The 11,841-nt window shown below is 40.2% G+C and overlaps 1 protein-coding gene across 4 annotated transcripts; it reads right to left on the bottom strand.

Moving 5' to 3' along the window:
- Window positions 1–3,947: 3,947 nt before the first annotated feature.
- On the bottom strand, window positions 3,948–11,321 carry LOC146561510 (uncharacterized). 4 transcript variants are annotated; one of them, XR_014894890.1, is made up of 3 exons: window positions 11,221–11,321; window positions 5,125–11,072; window positions 3,948–4,976 (listed from the first exon to the last, which is right to left on the bottom strand). XR_014894890.1 is itself a non-coding variant. In XM_085297667.1 (2 exons), the coding sequence occupies exons 1-2, from the start codon at window positions 6,711–6,713 to the stop codon at window positions 4,947–4,949; spliced, it is 1,176 nt and encodes a 391-aa protein (XP_085153793.1). In that variant the 5' UTR covers window positions 6,714–9,057; the 3' UTR covers window positions 3,948–4,946. The 4 variants fall into 4 exon arrangements, 1 of the variants encoding a protein (XP_085153793.1); XR_014894891.1 differs by lacking the exon at window positions 11,221–11,321 and having other exon boundaries at window positions 5,568–11,187; XR_014894892.1 differs by lacking the exon at window positions 11,221–11,321 and having other exon boundaries at window positions 5,125–9,057.
- Between the last annotated feature and the right edge of the window lie 520 nt (window positions 11,322–11,841).

The raw sequence follows: 11,841 nt of genomic DNA, 5'->3' as shown, positions 1-11,841 counted from the left end.
GAAAGCAAAGTCCAAACCCCGCTGGTTTTGACTGAAGGACGTGTTTATCTACAGCATTTGACTTTTTATTATGCTCCTCTGCAGTCAGGAGGATGCAGCATATGGCTGAAAGGGCTACGATCCAGTCTAGATCCAGCGGGACCCCATCAAAACCAGACACATGGTTAAGCGGATTAGAGCTTACTGTCCATCCTTACAGCTATTTCAGATACATAAAGAAATGTATGCATTCAGATGAACAATGTGGCTTTTAATTGCACAGAACTGTTCAACATAAACGTAAAGACTAAAGGGAAGCAGCAAGAAGAATAATGTTCTATCAACACTATGATGTCATTTTACGGTTATTTTTACATGTAGCTTAATTTGCCGTTTTCAGGCATTTAGTGAGTTTTCCAACTGGTTTTAAACGTAAAGTATACCAAAGTATAAGTAAGTATAACCAAAGTATACAAATGTTATTTTAAGGATCCCTAAAATTTAACAAAACCTTCCTCAGAATTTTTAGGTGGCTCTTTTTAGTCAATATCTCTTGTGCTTTGTGTGCTTCTACGACATATTTAAATTTGCTTCCCGTCAGTATGAGCTGACTGCTTGGCTGATGCCCTTCTGCACATCAAGTTGGTAAATCACTTAGGGTGTACTTTTTAAAGCTTCTCTAACCTGCCTACACTTGCTGTTGACACTACAGGCTGCTTTGCAACCCACCTCCATCCTAACTGCCGCTTTTCACACTGCTTCTGACTTGGGTGTTATTGTATCTTCTCTCATTGGTGCCTGCTCTCCCTGCTTTTAGTCTGTGCACATGAAATGGTGCAGAGGTCATACTATCAGTTGATCATGACTTAAGTGTAATTTAGAATAAATGCAGGAGAATCTAAAATTAATATTTTGCACTTAAAGACATCTGTTGTTGAAAGAACAAAAAAAACCAACAACCAGATAATGTAATTAACCCAAATATAATAAGTAAGAAGAATAACTAAAACAAGTGCCAGCTTAGGCATCCAGCTAAGTTTTAGGTAATTAATATTTTCCAGAATCCAGGGAATCAGCTGGAAAACACAGTCTAAACTATGTAAAACTATGTAAAAAGGCTACAATATTGTAACACTGCATTGCATGGTTTTCATAGCAAAAAGAAACATACTTCAATGTATCTTGGTTACCGGGGTGACTAGGCCCGCCCGAGGCAGTTGTGACGACACAGCCGTTCTGAAAAGGTCAGAGATTTTACATGCACTTATTCACACAACTTTAAATGGTGGCCGATGTCAACATCAGTTTTCTAAACCCCTTTAAAAGTGACCTTTTTCTGGTGAGGTCTGGCTGCACAAGCTATGATCTTTTCCTAAATTAAAAGTAGACTTATTGCACTTTTTCTGCCAGAGATACGGTTACAGTGGTGTTTGTGTAAAAGTCCAGTTTCAAATAATGAGGTCAGTGTGTGTCCCATGGTGCCAGCACATAATTGCTGTCACCGATGTTAGTGTTAAATGGACTGGGATTTAAATAGTATGTTCTTAACACTCCAGTCCAGTGGATGCCTTGACATGAAGGCACTGGTGGAGCCAGCGATCTAACCACCAACCTTCCAATAGGTAGATAACTCATTACATCTTCTGAGCCATAGCCAAACCTGTAGAAAGGTGTTCACACATATCACGGTTGCTTCTTCAGACACAGGTGTTCCAATCAAATTTAACAATAAACACATGATCTACCTGCTCCTTCCACTTAGTCAACTAAACCAAAACACTAATATTACTACGTAAACCTTTTCTTTTTGCCTTTTAGACCGATGTACCCAAGTTGAACATTAAAAGACATTCAGACTTGTGAGAAATCTCCACCAGACCACACAGATATGAAATTCCCTGATCAACTCACAGGAATTTTGTGTAACGACGGCCTCAGATTTTAACCAGACATTCTAAAAGCTGCAACAATTTTGAATTATATCAATATTACATCATGTCCCTTTTGCCCTTTTTACTGGCCTCCATAACTTATATCGCCCACTAATATGTGCCAGGAAATACTTACCTGATAGGATATTTTCTCAATAAAAAAATTATGATGATCAAGAGTGGGGGGTAAGGATAAAAACAAAGAGTCTAATCCCATAGTGAAGGAAGACATATCTTAGCATCAGGAAGGAAAGGAAAGGCAACCAGGCAGGCAGTCGGCCTGAACTGTAATTAATGAACAAGTTTCTCATGATTAACTTTTATTAAGCGATACTCCTGAGTCCTCCTGCCGGCAGGTAATAGGAGAGGCCTGGGGAGAGGGAGAGGGATGAAGTGAGGGAAGGACAACGGAGGGAGACACTCGACCCCATTATTTCTCCTCAGCCACTCATAAAAACAGCATCCCGTAAACTCATAAAATCCTTTCCCACTGTAACTGGGCCCTTAAGCTGCGGCCTGCTAAATTAGAAGGGCATGCAACGCTCAGCTAGGAAAGCCTAGTATAGATGGAATGCTTTATGTCTGCATTTTGAGATGGTATTTATTTTTCTAATAAAACACAGAGATGGTGGTTGAGAGTAAATATTTTTATGCAGGTACTTTAAAGTAGGACCTGATTTCTTCACATATGACAAAGACGCTTTTAGCCAGTGTTTTATTTCTGGCCTTTATACTTTTTTTTTTTTTTAAAAAAGGCTATTACTTCAACTAGTCTTAGATTAAGAGTAAAAGAAAATAAAACAGCTAAAACCTTAAGACACTCATCACAAATAACCTTGCAGGTGCACAGGCACCATTTCCCTTGAGATAAGATGGCAACTCTTTTTATTGAACAGAAATTGTTTTTGTTGTGTTACAGTGCTTTAGAAATCCAATTTTTATTTTGTTTTGCCCAGTTGAAAATACTGTTTTGTTTGTTTTTTGTTATATCTAATGCACATGTTGGTATAAATAAATTAAATAAAAACTAACTTATATAGGGCATAATTACTTTTTTTCTTGCTAGCTGCCATTATGAGGAGCTGTAACTAACAATGTTACTTTTCCATTTCTTAAAATGTTTTCCGCTTGTTTGTGAAGCTCACTACATATATAAAGCCCTCATTCATTTATATAAGAATTACAGGTTATTTAATGTTTCACTTTGGGAAATATGTTTAATTGAAAAAAACAATCTGTATACTGAAAACATGTTTTTTCATGATGCTTGAACTAGCAGATCGTTGTTAGCCTAGCTTAAATATGTTTAAGCTAGGCTATGCTAATACTAGAAAAAGAAAATTAGCTGAGGAATATTGATACAAAAACATCAATATTACATCATGTCTATGAGCTTACATCTGAAGCTCTTAATTTTGTTACTTTTATATTTAGTTTTTAGTTTTAGATCAATTTAGTTCAGCATTATCTTTTCTTACAGCTTACCAGCTAGTTTTGGCATGTGAACTTAAATGTTGAGATTTTGTCACAACATAGCCTAACATGATGTCAACTCTTGCCCCAGAAAGAGCAGACGCCAAGTTTAAGCTTTAGTTCTGCAACAGGTTTGAACAGATTCCTTTTCTTTCGTGTTGGTTAAAGAAGTGAAGCATAATAATTCAATGACTAAGAAGATTTTTTTTCTTACAGAATATCAGTTACTACCCTCCCAGACCGACAGCCGCTTACATCCTGATCACTGACTGTACACTACAAATGAGAAAAATTCTCAGTAAATGACTGAAAAATGACTGTATGCAACTCGTACTAATATGGTGAATAGTCTGAGAATTCAAGTTCATTTTACGTTCGAAGTTAAAATGTTATTTAAAATTGACCAGAAATCTATACTAAATGGACTAAAGGCTTAAGAAATACAAATTCGCAAATGTTAATGAAACTCAGTATCTTACTTAACAAAAATCTAACAGTCTTGTATTTACAGGTATTTGCTTTTTTTCAGTTTTGTAAATTATTTTGATCTGACAGAATTCAGTTCAGTTCATTTTTATTTCAAACATTTCAAACATGTGCCTTCACAATCATTACAAAATATCATTCCATTATTTGTTTGAAAAGGAGTAGGCAGAAGTATTTACTTATTTGTCCCTACCCCCTCAAGTTTTACCTCTCATTCATTTATTTTTTTTTTTTAGTCTTAAATTAAACAAACAACATATGAAACAAAAGTACAAAGAATCAAACAGTACATGGTATGTAAGAAATTAATAAAGATATTCATGTTAAATTATGATGTGCATTGCTCTCCTTATTCAAAAAACAAAACTTTATGAATAAAAGATTAACATATTATATGCAGGGGAAGAATCATATAGCGCTTATGAGAAGTGGCATAGTCATTCTCACAGTATTCTAGAGATTTTTTGACATAGGCTTCTTAAAACCTCTGTAAATCATATATCATTGAACGCATTAAAGCTACCAAATCTCCTGGAGAACAAGCTTCTGGAACAAATTTCGACAACATCAACTGACCTGGCAATATCTACTTTTGAAAATGATTCCCTGCATATCAGCCCTGTGTATTTCTCCACGTCCAACAAAACTCCACCAGCACATCAGGCTTTATGAAATATATGGGGAATCACATTAAATCAAAATGAAGCTCTTATTTCCAAATATAATAAACAGAAATCCAGGCTGCTAACACCTAGTGAGGTCTATGGCCCGGTCGTCTGAGCCACACAGCACAAAGATGGTGTGGTCTTCATATAAGAGAGCTTCATAAGGCAAGCATCCTCCTCAGACACCTCTACTTCATAAAGAAGCATTAGCCATTAGCCACTAGGACTCACATCTGATCACAGCCGCTTTAGCACTGCCTTGTCTTTTTGCATGCATTCTAACACATGTTATTAAAATGACACCTGCTTTAGAGTCACATCCCCACATAGAGTCTGTAGTGTTTTCAACGAGGATGTTGGTGACACCGAGTTAAACCACAAATGAAGACCCTGGAGTTTAGTTGCAGCTTGTTTAATTGTCTCCATGAACATGTGGTGAAAACTGAAATGACAGAAAATAAACTCCATCTCAACAGGCAGAAGCATGTTTACATCAATAAAGTGCATTACTCTCACTAAAACATTCATGTTAGCAAATACACATTAATATCCAAAGTTATCTATACAGACTGTCATATAAAGTAACTTACGGCGTTCCGGCCTGATAATTCGGAGTAGATGGCATTAGATTACATCTCCATACTGCCTTTAGCATGAGGAGCCTGTTTCTCAGCAAAACCTAGCGCTTGACCAAAACCGGAAGTGCTCGACCGGAACCGGAAGTGCCCCGCCAGAACAGGAAATACATTTTAGCGATATTTTCCTTTTAACTAAAACGTATGTAAAGCATGAATTATTCATATTAACAACACATATTAATTTCTTAATGGCAAATCTTTTTAGAATTATTTATTTCAAACTTATGAACCTATTTATTCAGAGAAATGCCTTAAGGGCAACACACTCCCCGCCTGGCCTCGGGAGGCCACTATGCTAAACAAACATTATGCATTCAGTCCTTTGGCATGAGGAGGATAACTTCTGTAACTGGTCGCATAAATGTCTTTATGCACCCTTGATTGCATATCTTTACCTCAATTTTCCTTACTCGATCGTCCTTGCTTGGGAATGTGGCAGTGACCCTGGCCATGGGCCAGCTGTTTCGTGCAACCTGCTTGTCCTTGAGCAGAACCAGGTCACCAACTTGGAGGTTTCTGCGCGACCCGGTCCATTTCTGCCTTTGCTGCAATGTGGGTAGATACTCTCGCCTCCAGCGTGTCCAGAACTGGTTGGAAAGGGCTTGGACCCGTCTCCATTGTTTGTTGTAGAGGTCTTTATCCGAAAAGTCTCCAGGTGGGGATAGGAGGCAAGATTTCTGCGTAAGGAGCATTGAAGGGGATAGGACGAAAGGGTTCTCTGGATCAGAGGACACTGGGACGAGCGGCCTTGCATTTATTATGGCTGTAACCTCAGCCATGAGTGTGCATAACACGTCGTGAGTCAGTTTAATCTTATTTTGTAGTAGCATGGAGTCCAGGATTCTGCGGGCGACTCCGATCATGCGCTCCCAAGAGCCTCCCATGTGGGATGCATGTGGTGGATTAAACTCCCAACTGCAGCCTTGGATAGTTAGGTACTGCTGGAGTGATTTATCCATTCCAAGTTCCTTTGAAGTGCTAATAAAATTGGTGCCACGGTCAGATAGCAGCTGTTTGGCGGGGCCTCTCAGGGCGAAGAAGCGGCGGAGGGCGTTTATGCAGCTGGATGTGTCCAGAGATTCGATTACCTCAATATGCACAGCTCTCGAACTCATGCAGGTAAACATGATGGCCAACCGCTTACTTTCAGCTACTCCGCCCCTGGTACGCCTGGTTGTTATGGACCACGGTCCGAAGACATCAAGGCCGACGTAGGTGAAAGGAGGACAAGTTTTTAGGCGTTCAGGTGGTAGGTCCGCCATGAGTTGTTGTTCTTGTTTTCCACGTAGTTTGCGGCAGGTTAAACATTTGTGGATTACTGAATTGACTAGTTTTTTGCCGCCTAAAAGCCACAGCCCAGCAGCTCTGATTGCTCCTTCCGTCAGATGACGACCTTGGTGCCTTGTTAGCTCGTGGTAATGGCGAGTGAGCAGAAGGGAGATGTGACTGTTTTTTGGAAGAATTACTGGGCTCTTTTCAACACTCTCAATTTCTGCGTGTTTGAGTCGGCCTCCAACAGAAATGAGACTGTCCTGTAACATTGGGCTGAGCTTCTTGAGGGGGCTCTATTTTGAGATTGGCTTGCCAGCATCAAGGGCAGAAAGTTCCTTCTCAAAGTATGCCTTCTGTGTCTCTTTGAAGATGACAGTTTTTGCTTGAGCAATCTCCTCTGGAGTTTGAGGCAGATGACATTTGTGCCAGCCTTTGCATTTTTTGTTTGGATTAGTCCCATTGAAGGACTTTGCAATGTGGATAAGATTTGCTATGGCTCTGACTAAAGACTGAAAAGTAGAAAAGTGCTCAAAACGCTTACAGATGAGTACTTGGAGGTGAGTGATGTGAGTTTTTACTTCTGGTCTAATTTCTGAGTCCTTATCTGGTTCAATCAGGTCAAACATTCCACTCAGTTGTGTTGTCTCTGCAGCAGGATGGTGGATGAAGGGAGGTCCGGTGAACCAGGTGGACTTTTTTAGTTGGAATGGCGACAGTGACCTAGACGCATGGTCTGCTGGATTTTCCTCTGTGCGCACATAATGCCACTGTTCTGGCTTTGATGACTGGCGAATGCGCTGTACTCTGTTGTTTGGTAATTGCTGGCGGGGTTCCTTAAATGGAAGTGGGGCGACCCAACTGTTGTCCACATCTCTGTACGTAGTATTGTCCATCATTTTTAGAAAGAGAGTGTCCTGTATTGAGTGAGCTGGTTTGTTGTCGTTATCTGTCCGGTTAAAAACTGTTTGACCCAGAGTTTGTTCGGGCGCTTTACCTGGCCTGTTTGTGTGTGGCATTTCTTTGAGTTGCAGAAGGCTATTGCCTGGTTTGAAAACTGTAGGGCGGCCATTTTCCAGAACGACTGTCTTCAGGGTGCTGACTGTAGGCCTATGGGCATTACCCAGACAGACCTCCCCAACTACAACCCACCCTAGGTCTAGGCGCTGGGCGAAGGGGGCATTATGGGGGCCGTTAATTCTCTGCCTGACCTTGTGTGCCTGTAAAATGTCTCTCCCTAGCAGCAGGAGTATTTCGGCTTTAGGGTCTAGCTCAGGGATGAACTTTGCTATGGTACGGAGGTGCGGCTGGTGTAGCACTGCGCTGGGAGTTGGGATTTCATTCCTATTGTTAGGGATGTCCTGACACTCTATGAGCGATGGTAGAGGAATTACCACTGACCTATCCAGTGACTCGATATGGAAGCCTTCAGCTATTTTACCCCATGTTTCTACAACACCAGAGCATGTTCTAAGATTGTAGGAGAAAGGTTCGCTTTTAATGTCAAAAAGTAGGGCTGCTCGATTATGGCAAAAATGATAATCACGATTATTTTCACTGAAATTGAGATCACGATTATTTGACGATATTTATTTAACCCTTTAAGACCTACTATAGAACCAAGTCCACCAGAGCTTATATTATTTTAATTTTTTTTTTTTACATGCTGTAGTGCCATTTGTGGGAGCATTTCAAGTTGCTATACATCAATACCACTGTTATAGCCCATATTTTAATAATATGTATGCATTAAGTGCATAGTAATTACATAAATTGCAAAAAAGTGCAATAAACTACAAAAAAAATTGAAAATCGCTTTTGTTTTGTTTACATATATTTCTACTTGGAGAAGTTTAAGAGGTTTATCCCTCAAAACTTTAAATACAATAAAGTTGCAAAAAATAGTTTCCCACCACAGGAAATTTATTTTGAGTGTCTTCATAGTTTTATTTTGGAGATACAGCAATTTTTATATACTGCAGGAAAAACAAAAAACAATCCTATGATGCAAATTTGCAAAGAAAACAGCATGTGCATCATTTCACTGTGGGAAGTGTTACGAACAGCTGATAGGAACGGCAAAGCGTGTTTCTGGAATATTATGTTTTTGTTCCTGCAAGCGCTTTTTATGCAGTTTTTGCAAAGCTATATGTGGAACGAAACCGTGACCGAGGACAAGCTGATGGCATCAGATGTAAGTACAACTCCTCCGGTTTCATATGCAAAACAAATTATTGCGCTAGCTTACACGGTTCAGGTTCTACAGGGATTTAAAAATAGTTACGCAAAACGGAGCGTGCTGCTCTGACCGGCTTTAAAGGGTTAACAATGACTTTAAAAAAAATTATATAAAATAGTGTGCAACACCACTGAAGTTTTTTTTTTTTTTTAACTCTTTTCAACCAACGGCAGTCACTCTCCAAATAACTTCTGCTTAGCTTTCCGAGCTTCCCTCGGGTCCTCTTAATCAGCGGTCTCCACCCTTTTTTGCGCCACGGACCGGTTTATGCCCGACAATATTTTCACGGACCGGCCTTTAAGGTGTCGCGGATAAATGAGGGAGGGGCTAATAATCGGCTCAGTCATTTTTAATGATCGTTGAAAGCCCAGATCGTAATCGTGATTAAAATTCGATTAATTGAGCAGCCCTATCAAAAAGTTCGAAGAACTCAGGCTTGGCTAAAGAACGATTGCTCTGATCGTCTAGTATTACATATGCCTTAACAGCTCTGTCCTTGTAACCTTTAGGGTACACCCATGTGAGACATATCTTGGAACATGAACGTCCCCACTGACCTGAACCGCACACGTCTGTGCAGCTTGTTGTGACATCAACCGTGTCATGACTGTTTTCTCTCTCCCCGCCATTCTCTTGTGCCGGAGGTGGAGCCTTGTTGGTCTGTGGTGGAGGACCGGGATGCATGACTGCGTCGTGACTTGTGCTGTCACATTCAGAACACTTTACTGAAGATTTGCATTCCTTCGCAAGATGAGTATCTGAAGAACAGCATCTGAAGCATAATCCTTTCTCTTTGAGGAAGGCCTTCCTTTCGTCCAGTGCTTTATTCCTAAATGTTCTGCATCTTTTGAGCGGGTGTGGCTTGTTATGCAGTGGGCAGTTCCGGTTAAAGTCCTTGTTAGGGGGAGAAATATAGGTTTTGTGTACAGTACTTTTTGTGTACTTGCTGGAATTTAAGTTTTTTGCAAAAGGTTTTTCTGGTTTTAAGTTTTGCTGTTGGAAACTTGGATCATTGCGTTTCTTTGCCTCTTTACATATGAATTCACAGAAGTACTCAAAAGGTGGGAAACAGCCTTGGTTGTTCTCTTTATATTGAGAGCCGTGTGACATCCACCTCTCCTGAAGTCCATATGGGAGTTTGTCTACGATTGGGCTGATTCCACGAGAAGTGTCCAGATAGAGTAGACCAGGCAGATGGCCGTCTTCCTTAGCGCCTTGAATCTCTTGCAGTAAATCTCCTAGTTCACGTAGCTTGACATGATCTTTGACTGTTATTTTGGGGAAACTGTCCAACCGTTGGAAAAGTGACCTTTTGATTATTTCTGATGCTGCATAACATTCATTCAGTCTTTCCCATGCTTTGCATAGAGCTAATGTGGGGTTGTTGACATATACTGAACGTATGCGTTTCACCTGATCACTCGACTCTCTCCCTAACCACTTTGTCATGAGATCTAGCTCTTGAATGGGGGTGAGTTGGACTTCAGCTGTCGCACTGGTAAATGAAGAGCACCATGCTCTGTAGTTCTCTGGCCTATCGTCGAACTGGTAAAGGCCTGAGATTATTAAATCTCGACGTGCCATGTATTGGGCAAAGGGTTCTGCTGGATTTAAAATGCTGGCCGTGGTGTTATAGTTATGCTGAGGTATGAATGGTGAGCCGCATGGGTTGAGAGGGGTATTTTGTTTCTCCACTTTAGGTTTTGTTTCACCTTTCAGCTGGCTGGGCTTATTTAGAGCAGCGATATTATCTTTGGTAAGTCTTGTTTCAGAGTTGATGGGTTGTGGCTCTAAATTGCCTTCTTCAGAGGGATGCCACGTTACAAATGTGTTCGGTGAACTTGCTTGGGGGCAAGAAGTGGTTGGTAATTTTTGTGGACTGGGAGATAGCTTGGTGTCCATTTGAGATCGTACATATTCATTTGTACGTTCTAATTTTACGCTTTCTGATGGAGATTTTCTACTCTCAGGTTCTTCTTGTATAGCTTCAGCTTCCTCTAGCACTTCTGCTTCAGCTACAGCAGCATCAGCTTCCCTCTGTAATGTTAACACTTCTAATTCTGCATCTATTTTTGCCTTTTCCAGTTCGCTTTGAGCTTTTTCAACCTTTAACTGTGCTTCTTTTGTTGCATAGCATGCTCTCACCTTGGCAGCCTCTGCTTTAGCTCGAGCATGGGCAGCGCTTACTGCTGATCCAGATGAGCGGCTGGTCCTTAAACTGCGTGCAGACTTGTTACTGGATGCCATTTTGACCGTGATGAATCACCAGTAGCCGCCTTTTCACTGTAGTGTTTTCAACGAGGATGTTGGTGACACCGAGTTAAACCACAAATGAAGACCCTGGAGTTTAGTTGCAGCTTGTTTAATTGTCTCCATGAACATGTGGTGAAAACTGAAATGACAGAAAATAAACTCCATCTCAACAGGCAGAAGCATGTTTACATCAATAAAGTGCATTACTCTCACTAAAACATTCATGTTAGCAAATACACATTAATATCCAAAGTTATCTGTACAGACTGTCATATAAAGTAACTTACGGCGTTCCGGCCTGATAATTCGGAGTAGATGGCATTAGATTACATCTCCATACTGCCTTTAGCATGAGGAGCCTGTTTCTCAGCAAAACCGAGCGCTTGACCAAAACCGGAAGTGCTCGACCGGAACCGGAAGTGCCCCGCCAGAACAGGAAATACATTTTAGCGATATTTTCCTTTTAACTAAAACGTATGTAAAGCATGAATTATTCATATTAACAACACATATTAATTTCTTAATGGCAAATCTTTTTAGAATTATTTATTTCAAACTTATGAACCTATTTATTCAGAGAAATGCCTTAAGGGCAACACAGAGTCGCAATGACTGCCATCTATCTGCTATCATCTACTAGGTAGTTGTGTTGAGAAAGAGGGTGTATGTGTCAAAAACAAAGAGCTGTATCTGCTGACTATCTTTTGTCAGTAATATTGTTATAACCATATCACTGATTTTATTTTAGCTTCTTTGTTTCTTAGCAGTTGAATCCTTTTGTGCATCACACTAGACCTCGACGACTTGACAAGAAGCAATCTATCTACCTAGCTATGTAAGATTAAATAAACATTAGCACATATCTATTTGAACAATGAAATTCAAATAAAATCTCTCCACAGTGAAAT

This window comes from Mchenga conophoros, linkage group LG13 (assembly GCF_057382185.1).
Source record: "Mchenga conophoros isolate Kocher_MC1m ecotype Shallow Benthic linkage group LG13, M_conophoros_male_GT1.1, whole genome shotgun sequence".
NCBI classification, from domain to species: Eukaryota; Metazoa; Chordata; class Actinopteri; order Cichliformes; family Cichlidae; genus Mchenga; species Mchenga conophoros.
Note: the sequence above shows the minus strand (reverse complement) of the source record. Positions and strands in the feature narration are given on the sequence as shown.